Consider the following 24987-nt stretch of genomic DNA (forward strand, 5'->3'; position numbering starts at 1 on the left):
TGATCCTTTACTCTTCTTTTTATATCCTTGTGTATTAGTATTGTTAAGTTGAGTTTTGTGTTTTGTGAAAGTGGAGTTGTTGTGCTTTGGGAGCAGGGCGGCTCCAGGGATATAAGATTGAGTTATTAGAAGTGTGAATGTGTTTTTGCAGGTTTTGGATAGTCCATTTTAGGGGTGACTCTGCCGAAAATTTGGTATAGTTATTTCTGAGGTGGGCTCCACAGGGCCACCTCGGATTTCAGGGTGAAATTCGGGGCGGGTCCTGTCATCAAATCTTCAAATACTAAATTTACTCACTAAACCTCACTAAACTTCCTCAAATAACATCACTCATATAATTTGCAAACAAATTATTATCTTTAAAATAAAAATTTTAGTCATTTCAATGATTTAATCACTCTATATATCTTAACTAAATATACATTTCTTAATCAAACTTGAGTTTCAAAAATTAATGTCTAATAAAAAAGAAAATGCCATGAACTATTATGTTTTTTTTTAAATTTTTTTTTCTATTTTAGCTGTGCAAAAAAAAAAATGAGGAAATCATTTATTTTTATTCTCAAAAAAAAAAAATCATTCTTTTTTTAATGTTTATTTTTTTCTGTATTTTTTATACCACATGATTAATTATTTAAATATTTTTAGTTTTTTTTTCTATTTTAGTTGTGCAAAAAAAAATTAAGAAATTATTTGTTTTTATTCTCAAAAAAAAAAAATCATTCTTTTTTTAATGTTTTTTTTTTCTGTATTTTTTGTTACCACATGATTAATTATTTAAATATTTTTAGTGTCTTTTTTTTTATTTTTGCAAATATAATGGATTGACTTAGATTTAGGTCATAAATCATATGAGGATTTATTTTGTTTTCCCTCACCAATATGCGTTCAACATATATATCATACATTTTTATGTTACATGATCTTAATCATATTTTTAATTTACATGATCTTAATCATATTTTTAATTCTTATTAAATATATATGAATGCTTTAATGAGTATGTAGTGAGATTGGAAAATGAAAATAGATAAGGAAAATAATAAGGAATACAATCTAATATTATTGAATTGGAAAGTCTACATAAAATAAATATAATATTTTTTTGGTATAATTATTGTCCTTAATAGTCATTTTATAGTAGGTTATATATGTCATTTAATAATTCATAATAGAGTGAGGTCAAGTGAGCAGATTTAGAGGTCCCAATAGAAACTCTCCTGAACTTAAGATTCTAAACTAGGCAAAACACCAATGTTTTCTATATGTTTCTTAAAAGCAGCAACTGACAATGCCTTGGTGAAGGGATCTACAAGCTGAGAGTCTGTGCTTATGCTTAAAATTGAAATTTCACCATGCTTGACTCTTTCTCTCCCCCCCCCCCCCCCTCACACACACTGTAATACTTAAGATCAATGTGCTTTGAGTTGTTTGGTCTTTTACTATTTTTATTCAAAAACACAGTTGCCTCATTATCACAGAAAATCACAAGTGCATTTGAAACAATGTGACTCAAGATTTTAGTCTGCATCAAAAAGTTTCTAATCCAAAGTCCTTCACACACTCCCTCATATATTGTAATAAATTCTGCCTGCATTGTGGATGTTGTCACTAAAGTATGTTTCATGGTTTTCCATGTAACAGTTCGACCTGCAAGCATAAACACATATCCACAAGTTGATTTCTTGGAATCAGGATAATTTCCTACAAAGTCAGAGTCTGTGTACCTAACAATCTTCAAGTTTTCCACTTGTCTATACACAAGCATGGTGTTCTTGGTCATCTGCAAGTTCCTGAGTACTTTCTTTCCAGCTATCCAGTGGTTGCAGAAGTGTGTGCCCTGTCCTTTGGAGTATATGAGTTTTCTTTTCTTTGGTTTTTTCTCTTTGTTGTTTACCTGTCAAAGTAAAAAACACTCACATGCTGATTATTGTTTTGGGGAATGAAGTACTTCATTAAAAGGGCAGAGCCTAAAAGGCCTTGCAAAAAACAAAGACCCTGATACAACAAGTCAAAGAAAACAACGATTCCAACTAAGTCCAGAAAGGACATAGTAATAGGAAGAGGGAAAAACAAAAGAAGGAAAGACAGACAGTCGTCTTCCCCATTCATCACTCCACCACTGGAGGACATGGAAGCCCGTCGCTCCTCAATACCAGAGTCAAGGATGGTGGCTGCTGATTAGCCCATCGCAGTGGACCCACCGTCCGGATGGCAAGCGAGGTTGTAGAGTGGACAGCATGATTCGCTTCATGGGAAACCCAGTTCCAACAACAATCTTCAAAGAAAGAACATCTCCGTGGGATTTGATCAATGACCGCATAAGTCTCCAACACCTCTTTCTTCGTGGCTTCTTTATCTCTGAGATGAGTTCTTTTGAGTCTGATTCGAAAATCACATTTTTCAGATTCATAGTGATTGCAAGATTAACACCAGTCAACAAAGCATTTGCCTCAGCAATTGTCACCGAGCTATAGTTAGCAGGAATGGCTGAACCCCCTAATAGAGACCCAGACACATCCTGGATTATGACTCCTAGGCCAGTAGAATTGGGGGCCAACCAAGCAGCGTCGGAGTTCACCTTCACATAATTCGGAGGTGAAGGAGTCCAACCTGGAGGAGAGATCATGCTCGAAGCTGTATCTGGAGCAAGTTGAGGTGTTCTCGAGGCTGCCAGATACTCCATGACTAGATTCGTGATGGAGCTGAGGGTGTAGAGGGTTATGCTGATATATAAAAGCACATCTTTTCTTCCAAATATTCCAACAGATGAAGCTAGTTAAGGTCAGTATCCATTTCTTTCCACTTTTACTAGTGATAGTATTTCTAATAGATAGTAACCACTGGTCAAAGGTAGAAATTTGTTGCTTGTTGATCTTGAGGCCTAAAGGGGACCCAAACCAGATTAGCTCTACCCAGGGATAGAGAAGTAAGATATGCTCAATAGTTTCTTCAGTATTCCCACATATAGGACATGTATTCTGGGCCAATTTCTTCTGTGCAAATTGTACATTGTAGGAAGGGCTTCATTAAGCACTCTCCAGAGAAAGAGTTTAATCTTTGGTAGAGTCTCAATCTTCCATACAACTCACCACACTTTCTTGTCAATTGAGTGTGAACGGCCAGTAGTAGGAACATATAGGGTAGATGATTTTTGATGAAGCCAATGGTAGCGTGACCCAACAGAGTATTGGCCATTTTTATTCCAAGGCCAAATCAGTCGATCATAGCCAACCCCGTCCCCAATAGGTATAGATGTAATCTTACTCACCTCGTTAGGCTGAATGAGATGGAGTATTCTGTCGAGTTGCCAAGTGCGGTCTTCCCAATCTATCAATGAATTCACTTTCAGAAGGGCATTAACCACGGGTAACTCAGTGGTTAGTACAGTACCGGTATTCAGGGGGGGAGAATCCATTTGTTGCTCCATATGTTAATGGAGCAGCCGTTGATGACATGCCAGTAAAAACCATCAAACATCTTATTTCTAGCCTCCAGGAGACTCGACCAACCCCATGATGCTCGATAACCCTTAGTAGCTTCAAAAAAACTACACTCGGGATAGTACTTGCCTTGAGTACCTGTGCCCATAGTGAATTAGGTTCTTGTATCAATCTCCAGCATTACTTGGCTAGAAGAGCCATATTGAAATGATGGAGGTCTCTAAAACCCATTCCCCCCCTCTGATTTTGGGTTACAAGAAAATCCCAACTTTTACAATGGATTTTCCGGCCAGTATGATTTGATCCCCACCAAAACTTCCCTATAGTTGAGTTTATATCATCACAAGTGCCATTGGGGAACTTAAAACATGCCATGGGATAAGTGGGAATAGCCATTGCCACTGATTTTTTAAGAACTTCTCTGCTCGCCAAGGATAGAGAACGCTGCTTCCAACCCTCTAACTTCCTGTTAACACGCTCCTTGATATAGACCAGTGCTTCCTTCCTTGATTTACCCCAAATAGTAGGTAATCCCAAGTAAGTTCCTGGGTTCTCTACTTCAGCAAAACCAAGAAGTTCACACATTAGTAAAGCCATTTGAGGGGAGGTGTTTCGGGTGAAGTAGATGCTAGACTTTTCCTTGTTTATCTATTGTCCCGAGGCACAACAGTACTAAAAAAAGATCTTGTTTAGTTGCCAACAGTTCAAAAGAGTAGCCTTCAGAAAAAATAGAGCATCGTCTACAAAGAAGAGATAGGATAAGATTGGGCAGCTGCGGCTCAATTTGATATTGAAATAATCCACCTTGTTTTTGAAAGCCCAAGGGGGTATACATTCTGGGTCGGCCCAAGACTCAGATTGTATACGTAGACCATTGAAGGCTCGAGTTACACTCCCATTGCGGTAGGAAACCCCATGTGCATTAGGATCCCACATGCTAGGCATGTCAGGGTGTAGGCAGAGCTTTGGTCTTTGTATCACAATAGGGGATTGAGATGTACCTTTCCTTTGATGGCAGAGAGCTGTTGGGGCTGTCCCTTTCAATAGTTGAAAAGTGTGCCAAAGGGGGTCTGTCCACATCAGTTGCAACAGTAATTTCAAGATTTGAAAAATCCTTAGGAGGATTCCGGCGAAAGATGCCCGTGGTCGGAGCATATGGGAACTCCCGTGGGAAATGGTCGTGAGTAAAGATTGGCTTTTGAGGGGGATCTGCAACTAGGGAAGAATCATAAATTACTCCCAACTTGACCAAAAGAGGATGCTTGACGTATCTACAGGAAGATACCAAATGACCAATTGACCATAATTGAAGCAGAAGGTCTTTAGGTTTTCGTACTGTAACCTACATTTAGAAACACTGGAATTAGATCGTGGGAGCTGAATAAAAGTGGCCAGAGGTCTTGTAGTATCAAAATCAATCCTCATCCTTAGATATTCCCTGTTTCTGGTAACCAGAGGATCCTCAATATCGATTACCGAACCTAGTAGATTTCCAAGCTTTCTTCCATTGTTGAGTGATAACTAGTCTCAAGGGATACCATGGGCTTGTGTTATGACTCTTATCCTTTTACATGGGCTGTCATTGTTGTTGGGCCTATTTGGGATTTTTCTTACATGAGTCCACTACTTCTAGATATTTTCTTTACTTAAATAGCTAATAGGAATTGTAACAGGATCATCGAAGAATTGAACCAGTTTTATTTGCTTAGTTTTTCCTCTTGTTTTTCTTCTTTCTCTTTTGCAACGATGTCAATTCTAGGTTTGGATCCTGGAGATCCTAACAACTAGTATCAGATCTCTTTAAAGAACTAAAGAACAAGAATTGCAATATAAAAAATAGAACTCAAATTTCTTATTTATAATTGTACAGTCTAATGGTATAGAAATAAGAAATAGAATTTTAGTTTCTATATTCTAAAATAAGCAAAATCTATATTTGAATATATTTCTATATATATATATATATATATATATTAGAAATAGCATATTATCTAGATAGAGCTTGCAACTGGGCTTGTTTCTGGTGAGTCCAGCTGTGGGAATTGATCTACTCATTTCATTTGATAGTCCCTTTATATAGGAAGAAAATTAAAATGGAAATATCAATTACAATAATGACAGTAAATGCTGATTGAGCTATAACACACCACAACAATACTAGGCAACAGCCACTGACCCATTGCCACATAATGAATGAATTGTGGGAATTGGGGTCATACCCACTGCTCTTTAACATGTTGGTGCCCATATCTCTCACGTACATGCATGAAGTGTGGCTGATGTATTATTTTATATTTATTCAACTGTTCTTTCGTCGAAACACGTATGACAGGGCCCACCACTACTACAAATTTTGAAATTTTCCTTAAGGCTCGGTATACGGTGGGAACTCTATCTCATTTTATTGCTTAAATATATATATATATAAGAGAAATCCTTGTCTCCCTCAGACAAAAAAAAAACCCTTATGACGGCCGACTCTTTTTTCTTCTCCATCTGAACCACCAAATTGATGGCCACTGCGATTCTTGTTTCTCTGATTCTCAGCGATTATTTTTGTTGTCTATTCATTTATTCAATTTTTATTTCCTCTGCTTAGGAATTTCTTCCTCTGGGTGGAGTTAGGGTTCGGAGGACAGGAAGAAAGTAAAGAAGCATCCGATCTGAAACCAAAATTCGGATTGCACGGGCTCTTCGTCTTCGACTGGATATGCAAATTAGTTTCTATTTCCACCAACTTGTTGATCTTCTCTCTATGTTTTTAAAGCTTCAATCTTTAAGCTTGCATGTTACAGATCTTGAATGTTTAACTCTGATGGAATTTTGTTTTTGTGTTTTTGAGAAATTTGGGTATTATTTGATTTAGGATTACGGTAAATTGAAATTTTGATTTGCTTGATTTTGGAGGAGAGAGTTGCATCGGTCGATCATTCCGAAGACGATGACAGCGAGGAAGAGGATGAGGTAATTAGCCGAATCTTTGAGTTAACACTGTAGTACATGTACATCTTCTAAAAATGGAGTGATGGTTAGTCCTTGTCCGGTCTATATTCTAAAAAGTAGATCGTTATTGTGAATACTGCAGAACTTGGTTATCAATTGCTTTATCCAAGATCCCATTAAAGGTTAATTGGAATCTCTGTGAACATTAACTTATATTGAATCAAAGTTTGTTCTATCTACCTACATAAGGGATCTTCCCAGGGCTAATCAATTGTACTATTCTAAGTTAGTAAGCTGTAAGGGAAAAGTGAATTGGTCAGTGAATCTTACTCACTGTTGTAATCTGGTTGGTTCTTGGATTGTGATTAGAACAAAATGGTTTGGAAGTATAATCATGTATTGTTTGGCTTATTTTGTTGCTTTGCGGTAGATGAGTTATCCAACCAAAATACTATTGACATCTTTGACTTCAAATCCTGTTGCTTTGTGGCTGATGAGTTTTTTTATTTTCAATAACTATTATGTCATTGTAAGAGCAGTTTGTTTTCTAGTTTTCGTAGTTATAGATTCTTTTTTCAATTGGTTTTCAATTGTTGTATTGCCTCAAGTAGTTTGTTATTGTTAATCATGTTATGAAGGACCTCTTTTATTCTAAGTTGTTTGGTTTCATAATTACTACTGATTACCATTTGTCTTATGTAATTTCTTGGTTTTCAATTTTCACTAGCCTTGATCATGAAGTATTCTCTTCTGTTCTGCTCTTAAAACATGCGAGACATTAATTGCCATTTGCATACCCTGTACTCTACTTGTAGCGTTTTCAATTTTTTTTTAGTGTTTCCAATGAAATAAGAAGGGCTGTTGCAGGGTGTTATTTACTTGTCCTTCATGGTACTCACATATCTCATATTGCTCTTTTCTGTTTGTTTTTCTTAATTAGATTCTTTGTTCATATGTATGTAGAAAAAAGAAAATGGAGGTGTAAACCCAGACCGTTGCAAAATGTTTGATCTTACCCATGTCCATGATAATGAAAAACCTGATGAACCGAATTCTATTGTAAGCATCACTTATGACTTCTTGACTTATTATTTTCAAGTTCTTAAGCATACTCAGCATTGATATTGTACTTACTGTGATCAGTTGTACCAATTGTTTGATATAGGCCTTGATGAAGGACAAGATTGACAAGATGAAGACTACAAAGAGGGCATCCCAACTTCCAGAGGTTCCTAATGATTTTGAAATCAATGAAGTATATGCGTCTGTGCTTGGAAAAGAGACACGTGGAGGGGTGCGAGGATTTGGCATTGGAGCCATACCTGAACAAGTTCCTGGTGTACTAATGCAGAAGAGATGTGTTCATTTAGAGGTACAAGCAATGAGAGAACAACAGGAGGCTTGAGATTGAAACGATTCGGAAGGAGAGCCAAGAAAAGGAAGATAAGCAGAAATGAACAAACAAACTTTGGCCACAAAAGATAAATTTAAAAATATGGAGATTGCAACGAAAAAACATGAAGCTCTTAGGTCTTTGTTACTTGGGGCATATGAGTCAAGTGATATGCTTGCTACAGCTTTAAGAACGAAGGGTGGTTCTCTCCAACCATCGATGAGCCATATTCAATCTTCATATGAGCAGAACTTGGATGATGTTTACATACCACATTGCTCTGAAGAATTGCAGCAGCAAGTTACCAGAAATTGAGGCACACTTCAGACTTCACCTTTTGGTTAGTAACAATTGTGCTTAAGGCCTCTGTGTGTTTGTTGTTTAGGACGTAATCTATGATCTCTCTAGTATATTGGTGGTAGCTACCTGATGATGGGATAAGTGCACAGCGGCTTTTAAGTTTAGCTTCATAGGCAGATTTAGGTTTTGGATGTATATTTGTGAAGTATGATTTAGTTTAATAGTGTTCAACTACTATTTGGACTCTATAGTAGTTTGTGTATATCTGTCAGGTATTATACCTGGAGTGGTTAATGTAATATTAAAGTATTAAATGAAGGATTCAATATGTTTTTGTAATTAAAATTTTATTCATGTGAATTTTTTTTTTTTTTGGTATTTTGAATGAAACCCACAGACCAATTTGGTTTGTGTCCAGAATGAAAAAGGTTTATCAGCCAAAAAAAAAAAAGAATGAAAAAGGTTTAGAACAAATTCATGATTAACCAAAAAATAAAAAATAAATTAAAATATTTAAGGGGACCCACCAGATGGCCCACCACAATGACAAACTCATTGTAGCCCACGGAAGCATATAAACGTGACTACATCAGACCATTGCAACTGGCCTACAGCACACTGACCCATTTAAAAGTGGCTGTAATGTGGCAATGAGTCATAGACACACACATATGTGGCCTTTGGCCCAAAATTGTCACCAATAGTGCATGTGGCTATTGCCCGAAATTGTAGTGGTGACACTAATTCCTTAATTCCTTCTTTGTTAGTTACTTTTACGAAGGCACATAATGCGTTTTTCCTTTAACACTCCCTCTTGTACCAAGTCAAAGGCGCAATGGTGCATGAATTCTTGCCTCACTAAAAACCTTGCCAAGTAAAACAAAAGTCCTGTGGGAAAGAAAAAAACACCTTGGTCGAAGGAGAAGAGCACAACAAACATATTACATTTGATGATAACATGTGTGTGTTAGACTCCCCTTGACGTCTGCACCTCCCCCTAATCCTTACATTAGTCAAGAGAGCTTGGAAAGTTTTTCACACTCCTATGTTATTCACATGTCTCTCAAATGTGGCCTTAGGCAATGGTTTGGTAAACAAATCTGTCACATTCTCCTCAGACCTTACTTGATTCACTTGAATCTTGAGGAGAGTCTGTTATTGCTGATTTTAGAAAAACTTTGGCGATATGTGTTTTGTATTATCACCCTTGAATAACCTAGCTTCATCTGTTCGATGCAAGCTGCATTATCTTCATAAATGCAAGCAGGCTCTTCAGTGGTAGAACTCAAACCACTAGTCCCTCGAATATGTGTAATGATTGCTCTTAACCATATACACTCATGAACCGCCTCATGTAGAGCAATGATCTCAGAGTGGTTCGAGGAAGTAGCCACAAGGGTTTGCTTGGTTGATCTCCAAGATATCGCCGTGTTGCCAATGGTAAATACATAACCAGTTTGGGAACGACCTTTGTGTGGGTCAGAGAGGTACCCAGCATCAGCAAAACCAACCAAAACATTATTTAGGGTTTCAGTGTAGTGAGTGGCACTTTCGCCATCAACATTTCCTTTGGGGATTGTAGTTCCATCTGCGGCCCCTGTTGTCTCTCTGTAGGGAAAGAACAATCCCAAGTCAATGATTCCTTTTAGGAATCTGAAAATGTTCTTGATACCATTCCAGTGACGCTGCATTGTCGCTGAGCTATATCTAGCCAACAAGTTAACTGAGAATGCAATGTCTGGTCGAGTGCATTGGGCTAAGTACAATAATGCACCTATTGCACATAGATAGGGAATTTCAGCTCCAACCACCTCTCCTTCATCTTCCTCTGGACGAAATGGATCTTTCTTTGCATCCAAACTTCGACCGATCATGAGAGTGCTAGCAGGATGCGCTTTGTCCATGTTAAATCGCCTAAGCATCTTTTGGACATACGTAGACTAGTGGATTAGTATTCCACAAACTCGGTGTTCTAGTTCAAGGCCTAGACAGAATCGAGTTTTCCCAAGATCTTTCATCTCAAATTTGGATTTTAAGTAGCTCACGGTTTCTCTTATTTCATCAAGAGTACCTATTATGTTCATATCATCGACATATGCAGCTACAATTACAAATCTGAAACTTGTTTTTTTTTTTTATGAATACGCAGGGGCATAATTCATCGTTCTTATATCCCTTCCCAATCAAGTAGTCACTTAGATGGGTATACCACATCCGCTCGGATTGTTTCAATCCGTAAAGTGAGCATTTCAACCTAATTGCAAACGCACTCCGTGGTTTAGAGTCACTTGATTTGGGTAATATAAGGCCATCAGGCACTTTCATATATATATATATATATATATATATATATATATATATATATATATATATATATATATATATATATATATCTCTCTCTCTCTCTCTGAATCAAGATCCCCATAGAGATATGCGGTAACCACATCCATGAGCTGCATTTCCAGTCCTTCGGAAACTACCAAGCTAACTAAGTAGCGGAACGTTATAACGTCCATTACAGAAGAGTATGTCTCCTCGTAGTCAATTCCAAGGCGATGTGAGAAATCTTGTGCCACAAGGCGAGCCTTGTACCTCAGGACTTTATTCTTCTCATTACGCTTTCTGGCAAAGACCCATTTATGTCCTACAGGCTTTACACTTGGTAGGTTTAGCACTACCGGACCAAATACCTGTCTCTTTGCCAGATAATCTAGTTCTGCCTGGATTGCTTCTTTCCATTTAGGCCGATCTGCTCTTTGTTGACATTCTGCAACAGAGTGGTGTTCGATATCATCGTGCTCTATGATTTCTTGAGCAACAGTGTATGCAAATACATCATCAATGTGTATGGAAGATCATTCCATCGACTCATACGCACTCTCATAATCAAGGTTCGAAAAATCGCTAGGCGCTAGTCGGGCGGTGACCAAGGGACTAGCGCCTAGACGCCTAGGCGGGTGACTAGGCGGCGCCTAGGCGGTTTATATTTGGTTTATATTTTTTTAATTTTTAATTCATTTTTATAACATATAAAAATATAAATAAGAGTATATAGACTCAAAAAAAAAAAAAAAATATATATATACAGTCCGGCTACACTAAGGATGTCCTTAGTTTTTCTTAGGTACGAATTTCCGGTTTTCACCCACTTTCCGATCAAATTTTCACATCTTAACCGTTCAGTTTTTAGGTCCTAATGTATAGATCACCTCTGCCAAATTTCAGCCAAATTGGTGATCATTAAGGCATCCAAAACTGCAAATTACAACAATGTAAACGAACGGTTCCGGTTCGACAGATTCGGTTCGTTCGTATAAATTGCAGTTTTGGACGCCTTAACGATCACCAAATTGGCTGAAATTTTGCAGAGGTGATCCATACATTAGGACCTAAAAACTGAACGGTTAAGATGTGAAAATGTGATCGGAAAGTGGGTGAAAACAGTAAATCCGTTCCATAAGAAAAACTAAGGACATCCTTACCTGAGAAAAATCCTATATATATATATATATATATATATATATATATATATATATATACAGCCCTTCTTGGGTGCGGAAGTCCGCACGTTTTGCTTCGGTGCGGATTTCCAGTTTTTCCCCACTTTCCGATCATATTTTCACATCTTAGCCGTTCCGTTTTTAAGTCCTAATGTATAGATCACTTCTGCAAATTTTCAGCCAATTTGATGATCGTTAAGGCATCCAAAACTGCAATTTACCATTATAAACACGAACGGTTCCGGTTCGACAGATTCGGTTCGTTCATGTAAATTGCAGTTTTGGATACCTTAACGATCATCAATTTGGCTGAAATTTTGTAGAGATGATCTATACATTAGGACCTAAAAATTGAACGGTTAAGATGTGAAAAGATGATCGGAAAGTGAGAAAAAATGGCAAATCCGCACATTTTTGCTTTGGTGCGGATATCCGCACCTGAGCAAGTTTCTATATATATATATATATCTATTCTGTGCATATATATATATATATATATATATATATATATATATATATATATATATATATATATATATATATATATATATATATGAAGACTTATTATAATTAATAAAGAAGAATAATAAGAATATAAGATACTCTATAATAACATATTTTATTTTCAGATTCCAATGTCTGATGATTCTAAAGATAATTAATGAATTAAAGGGGGGAAACATCGGAAAGGATGCCATTGGAAAGATTAATTGACTTCTTATATATCTATTCTCTATCTGAGAGAGAATACGGGAAAGACAAATAAAGAACAAAATTTTTTCCCTTTTCCTGTTCTCCTCTCCGCTCCTCCCCTCTCTCTCTCTCTCCGGCAGCTGGATCAAAATCAAGACACTTTCTCTCTCCCCCTCCATCTCTATCTCTCGATTTCACTCTGGGTCAGAAATTTAGAAGCGGAGTTGATCCACTCTGAGTGCAATCTGATCTCACCAAGACCTGTTTCACAGAGAACAGAGAAGGATTCCTGATCCTGGAAAATTTTCAGTTTCTAAATCGGTAAATCCGATCTGCCCAGATCCGCTAGACCCGCCCAAAACCCGCCCAGACCTGTCCAAAACCCGCCTGAAACTGCTTAGGCGGCCGCTGAACTTTTGCCCGCCCAGTAGTACCGAGTTGGCATTACTCGAGTTGGAGAGCCGCTGCCCAGCGCCTAGGCGGCCTGGGCGGCCGAGTTTTAGAACACTGCTCATAATCCATTAAGATTTCTTTGTTCTCTAGAATCATTTCAAACATCGGAGCATCCTCCAGTATTGATTCATAGACATAACTATAATCAGAGACAATCTCATGAGAGGGATTCTCTCTATTGATGATTAATGGATCAGTTTATGCCTTACTCGCCCTCTTCTTCCTTGGGTGAGTGTCAATCGAACCAAGTGGCCTTCCCCTCTTCCTTTGGGGAGCCACGACCTCAACCGCACCTCCACTAAGTGTAGTTGCAGCGCCTCTATCTGCGACGCCGTGCCCCTTGTTGGGGACTTCTAACCTTGCAAGCACATTTGCAGCTGGTATATGTGATTTTGTCACTTTTGTGATATCAATAAACGCATCAGGCATCGAATCTGCTACGTTCTGAAGATCGATTATTCTTTTCACTTCACTTTCACATTGTGAAGTGCAGGGATCAAAATGAGATAGAGTGGGGACAAACCACGACAATTCCTGTTGTTCCCTTAGAAAATCTTTTTTCCTATCTCCCCCTAACAACGGGAAGACTGTCTCATCAAAGTGATAATCCGCAAATCTAGCGGTAAAGAGATCGTCTGTCAAGGGTTCCATATAGTAGATAATTGTTGGAGATTCGTATCCACCATAAATACCTAATAGTCTCTGAGGACCCATTTTGGTGCGCTGTGGGGGCGCAATAGGCACATAATGCGTTTTACCTTTAACAGAAATAGAATTTTAGTTTCTATATTCTTTTTTGAAAGGAAAGGAAAAGTTCATTGAATTAGCGATTGAAATCGCTCATGAGGGCATCCCAATGGGGAGCGTACAGAAGACAGAACGAGCCTGACCCTATATTCTAAAATAAGCAAAATCTATATTCAAATATATATATATATATATATATATATATTAGAAATAGCATATTATCTAGATAGAGCCCGCAACTGGGCTTGTTTCCGATGAGTCCGACGGTGGGATGTCTGGCGGGTGTTACAGCACTCATTCTTATCTCCCTCACAGTAGTCCTAGCTACCCACCACCTCCTTTTCAATATCCATCGCAACCTAGCTATCCACCACCTCCTTCTCAATTTCCATAGCGACCAAGCTACCCACCACCACCACCACTATCTTCCCAAACGATCATTAATGGGTATGTTTTCCCTCATCAATTTCCATCAACCTATACTTACCATTCACCGGATTCTAACCCAAATCCCTGGATCTATCCATCGATTTCACAAAGCCATTCTTATGAACCATCAGTTACCAGTGTTAATTCTCAGCTCATCTCCACCAAAACAATGCCTGCACCACCTATTTACCATTCTGCTCCTTCACCTCCCATTTGTGAGCAACCACATATAATTACATATCCAAAACCATTTTGTCCCATACTTGAATACGACCCTTCACGAATTTCTCTTGAAACTGATCGGGTACATAATTGGGAGGTCCCAATTGTTGATTCTGGCGGTTACTCTTTCACACCACAACCTATGGCCGAGCTTAAGGGGGCTAAGAAACCACAATCACCACCACGAGGTTCCAACTAATTGCAAGTTCACAAAGATCACACAGATGCTAGGTTGTGTGAGATGCAAGAATCTTTGAAGAGGTCGATGGATACCTTCATTTCTGAATTCAAGGAGGAGCTACGGTTGTTATGGGGTTCGTCGCAATCTCCGGCAAGCCAAGTTGATAACCCGCTGAATTTTGGCTCTCCGTTGTCGTCGTCAACACCCAAATTGATTCCAGCTGCAATTGAGGCTTCGTCATCACTTATTCCTGCTGATAATGGTATTATTTGTAAAACTCCTATGGATAGTGGGTTAAATTTGTCTCACACTGATGTCATATTGCGATTTAATGATAATACTAATATGAATCATGTGGTGGGTTTTGTGTGTGGTGCTAAATTAAATGGTATTGATGAGAAGTTAGATATTGGGAAGGAAGAGAGTTCTGATAAGAGGGCAGAGGTGAATAGTGGAGATGATAGAGGGTTCAATGAGCTTGAGAGTGTTATTGTTAAGCAAGATGATTAGGGACCGAGTTTGTGTGGAAAAAGAAGAGAATACCGTGCTCTCTACCTATTTGATAAAGTGTGACAATCAGATGGGTTGTGTAATGCAGGAAGGACCATTGTTGCTCCTATGGGCATTCGAGACAAAGGTGGGGTACTTGCTACTTATGGTGAAATTGTTGATACTTCTCTCACGTCAACTGAACTTTTGTCTTCTTTTATTCCCTTTCTCATGGAAACTGATGGAGGAGAGAGGAATTTAGTCCATGACAAATGATAAGGAGTTTGAGATTCAAAGTACTAAAGGGCTGAATAGTGTGGTGTGGAAGAATAAGGCTCAATCACATTATTTCTTTCACATTAGCTTTGATAATGGATTATCTGTTGGGAACACACTTCTCGGTTCTGAGGCTCATACTTCCATGGATGTTGGCAACAGATTACTTAATGATAATTTTGGTGAAGAAAATGTTTATGCGGATGACAGCTATGAGAAAATGCAAGTGAATTCTGAAAGGGTGATGGAGTTAATATTGGAGAAGTGGAAATCAACAGTTACTGCCAAAACACAATCTCAAGCAAAGTTAGTGCAATGGTTTATTCATTGCTTGCAACTTTGTCATTGTATGATGAAAGATATTATACTCTTTTGCAAGGAAGCATTCGACGAAATTGGTGAAATGACTCAAACCTCATTGTCTCAGGTATCCACTACTTTGAATATAAATTTTCAAGATGTTAGAAGAGCTTTTGAGATTTTTTTGTCCAATGTGATTAAACTCTATAATCATAGTTCCTTGAACTGTAAAGTTGGAGCAGAAATTTGGCCTCCTGATGATGGGGAATGGTTGGATTTGGATGGAGAAACGTGTTGTCGAGTTGTTATAGAATTTCTTGATAACAAAATTGTGAAAGAGTTGGCAACTTTGATTCTGAAAGCTCAGAAGCTAGAGTCTTCTACAATTGTGGTAGATAGATCAGGTTGTTGCGGTATTGTTAATGCTTGTGTTGGTATTGAATTATCAGATAAAGAACACAACATTCTTGATGAAATGAATGCTCTGGGAGGTATTTTGGGTCTGGATGTTCATGTGGCAATATTGAATGCTCTGTGCAAAGAGCATAAAACTGCTGAAGCCACTCAACTGGTTATGGATATTAGTAACTCGGAGCTTAAGTTGGACATGGAAACATATTATACTCTAATAGAAGCATCTATGTCTAGTCAAGATTTTCAATCGGCTTTTGATGGGGTATTGTGTGACTTGATTAAGCTCTATGTCATGATTTATAGTGCTCTCAATGATAATGCTCGGAATTTGCTTCATGATGACACATTTGGGGTAATGGGATCTGTTGCGAGCTCTCTTGTTGATATGTATGCCCACTGTGGAACTTTGAAGAATGCATACAATATATATAATTGTGTTAGAAGCAAAAGTCTAATTTTTTGGACTACCATGATCAATGCGTATGGGATGCATGGTCATGGCAAGGAAGCCATTTATTTATTCGAGACGATGCATGACCAAAAGATTGTTTCTGATCATATTACGTTTTTGGTTCAAGTCTTTGACATTAAGGGTCAAATGGAAACTGATGATGGGCTTGCAAACAATTTGGAGAAAATATGTTTGCTTATTGCAATTGCAATTATTCAATTGCATTTAAATGAAGCTACTGCGTTGTACAAGGGAATGAACACAAGTGCAATTATTCAATTGCATTCATTATTGAATTGGTTGGTCCAGCCTGAGCATGAACACCGCAAATGGTCTGCTGCAATTTTCTTTGCATTAATCTCAAGTTGCCTACATGTTAATGATCATAAGCAAAAGTTTGGGAATATCGCAAGACTTGTTAAGGTGATGTGTAGTAGCAAAAGCACCCTTGTCAAAGTAACCTGTGGGGTTATCTTGCGGTTTTCTTGCCATGATCTTCTTAGCAGGGCTGATGCCGCTGATAATTCTAGCACTGAAACAGACTCAGAAAAAGATGTCAAAAAGGAACTTGCTTGGTGACATAGGTAAGGCATTATTATGTATGAGAGTTTGGCATATATAGTTATTTCCCACCTAGCAGATATGATATAGATACAAGTATAATTGCTGAGTTGTCAGATTAATGAGAATTGTGATAACTCTCTCAAAGATATCTGGGGTATTGCTGGACTTGTTCTTGGTTTGGCAACCTGATATTCAAGATGGAACATCTATTTGGGATGAAGATTGGACAAGTTGGAAGACATTTCAGGCTTGAGGTCAAGCCTGTTCTTTGAGCGGGTGGAAATATTAGGACTCTTTATCCCTTTACATGGGCTATTATTGTTGTTTGGGCCTATTTGCGCTTTTTCTTACATGAGTCAACTACTTTTAGATATTTTCTCTACTTAAATAGCTAATAGGAATTGTAACGGGATGTATTGGGAAAAGGTCCCTCAAGAAAATTCAATAAAAGTGTAGGTTTTTCTCTCTACCTACTTCTAAAGGCCGGTTTTTGGTTTCTGGAGATCATCCTCGTCCGGCGGCGCCTGGACGCACCGGCTGGCCTCTGGCCTCGCCGTCGTCTTGAGGTTGGCTGCCGGACGGGTATTGGATGGGCTATTGCTCAAGGGATGCATCTGATGGGGTTTGCTCGAGGCTTGTGGATGGTCTGGCTGGGATGGTGATCAGAGGTGGTAGTCGTGCTAGCAGTTCCGGCAATCGAACCTTGATGACGGTGCCACCGATCTGGCTGTGTGGTGGTGGGCTCGGGGTTGGTTTCTCTCCGTGGCGGTGTGGGTCGAGGCGGCGTGGCTTGTGCGGTTTGGGTTGTCGACGGTATGCTCGTGGCGGTGCGGATCGAGGGTGGGATGCGTGGGCTGAGGCGGCATGTCCGGCGCGGTTTTGGGTCGCAGGAGGTGGATCGTGGGGCGTGGATCGAGACGGGGTTGGTCGTGGCGGCGGACGAAGTTTTGGCCAGCTGGTATGTGCGACGGGGACAGAGCTTGGCTGGCAGGTGGACTGGACCGGACCAAGCTATTGGGCCTTGGGTGGACTTCTGCTTGATGGATATCCCATTTGGGCTTGAGTTTATGGGCTGGGGTTTACCCTAGTCCAGTAGCTGCTATGTTGGGCTAGGGTTTAGGCCCTTAGCCCAACCCTATGTTTTTAGTTTTGTCTAAATTCCATAAATTCCTTGTATTAGGAACCTAGATTTCTAGCGCCTCTAGCGTAGTACCAAATGAGGATCTCCGCTATCTCTACGATCTGAAATGTATAATGAGTGTGTCTATTTCTACGTACCACTGTGGGTACTACCACACCTTCTTGATCTGTCTAGTTGAAGGCAGCAGAAGGGTATGTAATGGTCATTCTGACATGTGATGAATGCAACTAGCACCCCATTTGGGTTTTGATTCAAAAAAAAAAAAAGGAATTGTAAAGGGATCATCGAATAATTGAACCAGTTTTATTTGCTTAGTTTTTCCTCTTGTTTTCCTTCTTTCTCTTTTGCAACGATGTCAATTCTGGGCTTGGATCCTGGGGATCCTAACAGCTTGGATCCAGTAGGTAGCTCGATTGATTTCAAGTTCATCAATGGAATGGAAGCGGGGCCAATGACAGACTGAGAAACAGTACCCTTTGACATTCCACGGACTATCCTCCAATAAATTTCGGGCTAGCTTTTCAGAGCCAACAGTGAGGCAGTAAGTATTCTTCTTGAGTCTGATAATACGGATCTCGCCAATGGTTTTCCAGATACCCATAAGTATAGCCTTGATTTCCCCTAATCCAGGCTCCTCATCCGCAATAAGTAAAACCAAGAGGTCAATGCCAGATTCCAGATCAAGGAAGTCTGCACTCTGTTCAAAGTTAACAGACATCGCTTCGATAATACCTTCATCTTCAAAAGGAATGTCATCCTGGTCAACCGGAGAGATGCCATGGAAACAGACAGTATGGAGAGACCCAAGTCTAACACAGACCCCACACGGGGTGGAGAGAAGTCTAAGCAGCAGACCACACAAAAGGAAGAGAGAGCCAAAGCTCTAACACAGACCACACGGAGGGGCGGGGAGACGAAGCTTTTATTACAGACCACACAGAGGGGTAGGGGCCCGGTTGCAGAAAATGGAAGAAGTCAAAGATCAGCTGGAGAACTAGAACAGTTAAATACGGTAGGTGTGTAATAATGGAGATATAAGTCAGGGTCAAGAATCTGACTCTTTTGTAGGATCTCCAGCTCCATCGGAGGGGACCCAAAGCACAGAGCAGATTGCTCCCATCAGTCCAGTTCATGAATCAAGTCTGCGCCATATTTCTTCAAATTCGTCCATCAATAATTAAAAAAAGCCCATAAAATTCTATAAATTCCACCCGTCTGTCGAAATCTCAACTTCACAACTCTCTCTCTCTCTGAGTCTCTCTGCCTCTGACTACTCTCTGCTTTGAACACAGCAGAGATTGATTGTTAATTGCCTACTGTGATTAGAGCTCTGTAAGTCGCGTTCAGAGCAACCATCATTCTGTTAATTGCCTACCGGTCTAGTTTTAGACTTTAGTTCAAGTGTTCAACTACTTCCCATATATTCATTATTGGTTTTTGAATTCAATGATGGTTGCTTCTTCATATATTTACCTCAAAAGTGGCTTTGTAACTATTGATATATGTAATTTGTGACAGGAAATAGCTATGATGCCCGTCTCCTTGACGAGGGGGCTTCTACTGTTATGCTTGTGTATAGCAGCGGCGACGATGAGAACAGCAGAAGCAGCAGGTGGAGGAGGATACATGAAATATAAGGACCCCAAACAGCCCTTGAATACTAGAATCAATGACCTACTGAGCCGGATGACTTTGGAGGAAAAGATTGGCCAGATGACGCAGATAGAGCGCATTGTTGCTTCAGCTGAGGTCATGAACAAGTACTACATTGGTAATTAACTAGGCATATATCATTCTGTTGTTTTACCTTTCAAACTCACTGCATCCAATAATATGTCCATTATTTTGTGTTGTGTACAACTTCTTTATTCAATTGGGGTGCATGGCTTGGCCTGCAGGGAGTGTGTTTAGCGGCGCTGTGAGTGTGCCATCAGAAAAAGATTCAGCAGAAACTTGGGTTACAATGGTGAATGATTTTCAAAAGGGTTCTCTATCAACTCGCCTTGGTATTCCAATGATTTATGGTATTGATGCTGTTCATGGCCACAATAATGTCTACAAGGCAACAATCTTTCCTCATAATGTTGGCCTTGGAGCTACCAGGCATGTACTACTGCTATATCCAATCCATAATCTATATATTACTTACTAAATAACTAATATCTGCTAGCCAGTAGTTCTCATTGATTCCTCATGAATATGGATATTGAAACAATCGGTGTATCAACTACAGGGACCCAGAACTTGTTAAGAAGATTAGAGCTGCAACTGCACTTGAAGTTAGAGCAACAGGCATTCCATACGTCTTTGCACCTTGCATAGCGGTAATAATTGTTGCTCAGCATTCATAATGCAGTATGAAATTAGTTAAATTTCATGCTCATTGTATATATAATTCACTAACTAATTCGATCTGCAAGTGCGTGCAGGTTTGTAGAGATCCAAGATGGGGTCGTTGTTATGAAAGCTACAGTGAAGACCATAAGGTTGTTCAAGCAATGACTCAGATCATACCTGGATTACAAGGAGATATACCACCAAACTCCAGAAAGGGTGTTCCCTTTGTAGCAGCTGGAAAGTAAGAAACAAATTATTGTACTTGTTTGCTTGTACGTGTTACCTAACATTCTTTAGCATTTCACAAGCTCAGTTCATAGTAAAAAGTAGCATTACAGGCCTGCTGCTACATTTAACTTTCACCTTTAATCCAATGACGTAATTCCTCATAATTATGATTAGAGAGTTTTTGCTGTATAGTATTTGTGACCCTCGATCGGCCTTATCCATTTCTGATTTTCTCCATCTGATGTGAGAGATTGAGGTTTGCGTACATTTTCTTCTGTTTAATTGATCAATGTCTGAAACCAACCTCAACTCATTGATTCCAATAGTGGTCAGTCAGCCAACTTGAGCTTTTGAAATTTGAAAATAAGAAAGGTCGTATATTGCTTGCTAGATCTATGATCATAGTTTGACATGGACTTATTCTGTTTTACATTCACCTTTTTACTGTATATATAAAGAAGCGATCTTGGCTATATCGAGATTATTGATACGTTTTTTTTTTTTGGATAAAGATGATTGATACGTTTGCCATAGTGTGGAAGTTACAGTTTGGATTTATGTATCTGGTTGAGGCCTTGTGCAATATTCCACGAGCTTCTTTGCAGAAACTTTGGCACTCTGATTGTGACTAAAAAAGTGGATATATATATGTTTCAGTCTAGTAATTACAATTAAACATGACCAACAAAGAAAAATGTTTACAGGTTGAAATATTGACCTTAATTATGGTTGTGTTTGTAGTAAAAAGGTTGCAGCCTGTGCAAAGCATTATGTGGGCGATGGTGGAACAACCAAAGGCATCGATGAGAATAACACTGTAATAAACAGGCATGGGTTACTCAGCATTCACATGCCACCCTACTATAACTCAATTGTCGAAGGTGTTGCAACCATTATGGTATCTTACTCCAGCTGGAATGGAGTCAAGATGCATGCTAACCGTGATCTTGTCACTGGCTTTCTTAAGAATACTCTCCGTTTCAGGGTAATTCTAATCGATTTATAATTCCAGCGTTGTCCCCTTTCATCCATTAATTTTACATTGTATAGCGTACGATACCGTTGTCACATTGCATTGTTTTCCAGGGTTTTGTCATCTCAGATTTCATGGGTATTGACAGAATCACCTCACTAGCTTACGCCAACTACTCATACTCGATTACAGCAGGGATCAATGCTGGCATTGACATGGTAATTATTGTCCATCTCCATCTGCAAATTAATTGGTTAAATTTCCTTCTATCTTTACTTGGTATAAGTAAATTAGCTAGCTGAATTATCGTTGTTATCTGGCTGTCTTCTAACACGTCCTTCTGTTTTAACTGCTTGTCACCTACAGATCATGGTTCCATACAACTATACGGAATTCATTGATGGTCTAACTTTCCAGGTGAAAAATAAAATTATTCCCACGAGCAGAATTGATGATGCAGTGAGGAGAATTTTGCGGGTTAAGTTTATAATGGGGCTATTTGAGAATCCGTTGGCTGATCTCAGCCTTGTCAACCAGCTTGGCAGTCAGGTAAAGTACTTGACAGTTGACGTTGACACTACCACTCTACAAGAAATGGGGAGCATTCTTAAACTAATTGAATGACATTTCGAATAATATATTTAACAGGAACACAGAGACTTGGCTCGGGAAGCTGTGAGGCGATCGTTAGTTCTTCTAAAGAATGGTGAATCTGCAGACAAGCCATTGCTACCCCTTCCCAAGAAGACATCAAAAATACTTGTAGCTGGAAGTCATGCAGACAATCTTGGTTATCAGTGTGGTGGTTGGACCATTGAGTGGCAGGGATTGAGTGGCAACGATCTCACACATGGTAATTAATTAAGTTAATTACAGCCCCTTCTCTTCCCGTAAAATATGGCAAAATATGTCCATATATATTATTTATAACCTATATATTTTGTTCAACATGCCCGCAGGTACCACAATCCTAACCGGTATAAAGAACACAGTTGATCCAGAAACCGAAGTGGTGTACAAGAAGAATCCTGATGCCGAGTATGTTAAGTCAACTTATTTCTCCTATGCCATCGTTGTCGTAGGAGAACCACCATATGCGGAGACATTTGGTGACAGTTTAACTTTGACTCTCCCTGATGCGGGCCTTAAAACCATTACAAATGTTTGTGGTGCTGTGAAGTGTGTTGTCATCGTCATCTCCGGTCGTCCTGTTGTGATCCAACCATATGTTCCCCTGCTAGATGCTCTGGTTGCGGCGTGGCTTCCAGGAAGTGAGGGCCAAGGAGTTGCTGATGTTTTGTTTGGTGACTATGGTTTCACCGGCAAGCTTTCTCGCACTAGGTTTAAAACCGTTGATCAGCTACCTATGAATGTTGGAGATCCACATTATGACCCTCTCTTCCCCTTTGGATTTGGCCTCACAACAACACCCACCAAAGCCAACTAGGAAATCGTTTTGCTACTCGTCAATGATTTTACGGGTATATGTGAGCTAATGTAATTGATTTAGAATCCCTTTTTTTATCAGCATAAATTAAGCAAATAACCTTTAAGGTTAAATTTTCAAAAACTCAAATATTGCCTTTTGCTTATTAATACTCTATAAGTGAAAATCCAAGATATAAAGGGTAGAATAGTAACTAATAAATATTTAAAATAATAAAAAATTCAAAATTTAGAAATGTGGGAACTGTTTTCTTGGTTCAACAACATAACTGCAAGTCATTGCATTGATAAAAAAAAATTAACTGCATAAGTGTCTCTTTAGTTATGATAAAGTGGAAGACGGGAAGCATCTTTTCAAGGATTGTAAAATTGTCCACATTATGTGGTTACACTGTCCACTCCACTACACATCCAGCTTCTTCGTTGAGCGAGTGGGTAAGATTGTTGGTGTGTGAGTTGCCTGTCCATGACGTTGAAATGGTCTCAACACTACTCTGGGCAATTTGGACGGTGAGGAATGACATAGTTTGGAATAATGGTTGCTTTAATCCTCCATATATGTCTCAGTGGGCTTCTAGATGGCTTGAAGAGTATAGGAGTGCCAATGTGTCACAATGGGCTGTGAGGGATTCCACAAGTAGATGCATCCAAACTCATGTTTCGTCACTTAATTTCAAATGGCATCTCACCTCCTCCTCCACTTGATCACAGTGTTCGTCACTCACAGGACCATGTACGGCTTGACCAAAATTCCTCAGGGGATGCTACAAGGTGGACATCCCACCTACTGGAAGAATGAAAGTAAATGTAGATGGAGCATATAGGGCGGATCAAGGTCAGTGGCGGAGCCAGAAATTTAAGATTATTGGGGCACAAAAAGTCAAAAACAAAATAATAATATCAAAGCATAAAAAAATCTTAGAAAATAACAAGAAATTTGTGATTAAGTTGAGAGTCCATACATGTTGCAACTATGCTTTTTTATTTTACAAGAGTTTTCCAAATCACTAAAAAGTAACAACAAATGATGGAGCTAGAACTTCACCCTACGTGAGGACCTTTAGAAATTGAAAGGAAAAAATTTAGAACTCAAATTATATATCAAAATTTTAAAGAAAATTCCGATAAAAAAATTTGATAGAAATATTATAATCCAAAAATAATATTAATTTAAGACAAGAATATTGTTAAAATTATGTCAAGTTTATTTTTTTGAATCAAGAAAGGACTGTTATTGAAAACAACTCAGAGGAGTTGGGCACAATTGTGCTGTAGTACATCGATAATACAAGGAGGGGCATAATCGAACCAAACTTCTCCTATAGTAGCCTCAAAACCTAAAGCTGCTAGGCGGTGAGCCACCGCATTACAGGTTCGCGGAGTATGACATATGGTCACCCCTTGCAGCCTACGCCACATTGCCTGAATATCATCCACTAGACCTCCATTAGCTAATAAAGCGTAATTCGTACAGTTTGCTTCGTAGACAGCTTCCATGCAATCACTTTCTATACACACATTTTGTATATCTAAGGAGGATAACAAATCCAAACTCACCCTAATGGCTAGCAGTTCACACTGCTTTGGTGAAGCTGCATGGTCAACATGCTGAAAGAAAGCAACTTTGAACTGACCTGTCGAGTCCCTCAATACTCCCCCGAGTCCACCTTGATGCTGATTTGGTAGGAAGGCTGCATCAACATTCAATTTGAAACCCTGCGTTGGTGGTTTCCACTTTGGCCGGACCGATCTTTGAGTGGATGTACCTGTTCCTCTGGATTTCTGGAACTCAGTGAGCCATGTAAAACAACCCAAAACCAAATCGGGAACAGATTGAGCCTTTCCTTCCCATAGCACATTGTTACGGTTTTTCCATAAAGCCCAAATAATTATCATGAGCTTCTCGAAGGTGTCAGGTTGGAGGTGTTGTGCTCTTTCAAGCATCCATTCCTTAAAACTCATATTAGGCAGCAAAGTGTGTTGGAGATTAAACGGAGGAGCAGAGAGTATTTGCATGGCTATGGGACACTTACAGAAGATATGATGGTTGTCCTCCATGTGAAA

General features: G+C 39.1%; 2 protein-coding genes across 7 annotated transcripts; one reads left to right on the forward strand and one right to left on the reverse strand.

Annotated features, from left to right (window-relative positions):
- Positions 1-3623: 3623 nt before the first annotated feature.
- LOC133723276 (uncharacterized mitochondrial protein AtMg00310-like) lies at positions 3624-4040 on the reverse strand. Its single transcript, XM_062150091.1, has one exon. It carries the CDS (start codon positions 4038-4040, stop codon positions 3624-3626), a length of 417 nt encoding a protein of 138 aa, XP_062006075.1.
- A 9647-nt stretch (positions 4041-13687) lies between these two features.
- Positions 13688-23047, forward strand: LOC133722270 (uncharacterized). Of its 6 annotated transcripts, XM_062149110.1 has the most exons (11): positions 13688-14566; positions 14903-15496; positions 19458-19710; positions 19838-20042; positions 20173-20263; positions 20369-20517; positions 21246-21489; positions 21591-21695; positions 21844-22026; positions 22126-22330; positions 22437-23047. In XM_062149110.1, the coding sequence occupies exons 2-11, from the start codon at positions 15059-15061 to the stop codon at positions 22922-22924; spliced, it is 2361 nt and encodes a 786-aa protein (XP_062005094.1). In that variant the 5' UTR covers positions 13688-14566; positions 14903-15058; the 3' UTR covers positions 22925-23047. The 6 variants fall into 6 exon arrangements, with proteins under 6 accessions (XP_062005094.1, XP_062005093.1, XP_062005097.1 ...); XM_062149109.1 differs by having other exon boundaries at positions 13688-15496; XM_062149113.1 differs by lacking the exon at positions 14903-15496 and having other exon boundaries at positions 13689-14566.
- Positions 23048-24987: the final 1940 nt, after the last annotated feature.

This window comes from Rosa rugosa, chromosome 7 (assembly GCF_958449725.1).
Source record: "Rosa rugosa chromosome 7, drRosRugo1.1, whole genome shotgun sequence".
Lineage (NCBI taxonomy): Eukaryota > Viridiplantae > Streptophyta > Magnoliopsida > Rosales > Rosaceae > Rosa > Rosa rugosa.

Bases quoted from the DNA above. Each gene is read 5' to 3' on its own strand.
- LOC133723276 (XM_062150091.1), bottom strand. From the start codon at position 4,040: ATGGCTTTACTAATGTGTGAACTTCTTGGTTTTGCTGAAGTAGAGAAC.
- LOC133722270 (XM_062149109.1), top strand. From the start codon at position 15,059: ATGACAAATGATAAGGAGTTTGAGATTCAAAGTACTAAAGGGCTGAAT. The intron at 20,518-21,245 runs GTAAGAAACAAA...TTGTGTTTGTAG, and splicing joins CCCTTTGTAGCAGCTGGAAA to TAAAAAGGTTGCAGCCTGTG. The intron at 21,490-21,590 runs GTAATTCTAATC...ATTGTTTTCCAG, and splicing joins AGAATACTCTCCGTTTCAGG to GGTTTTGTCATCTCAGATTT.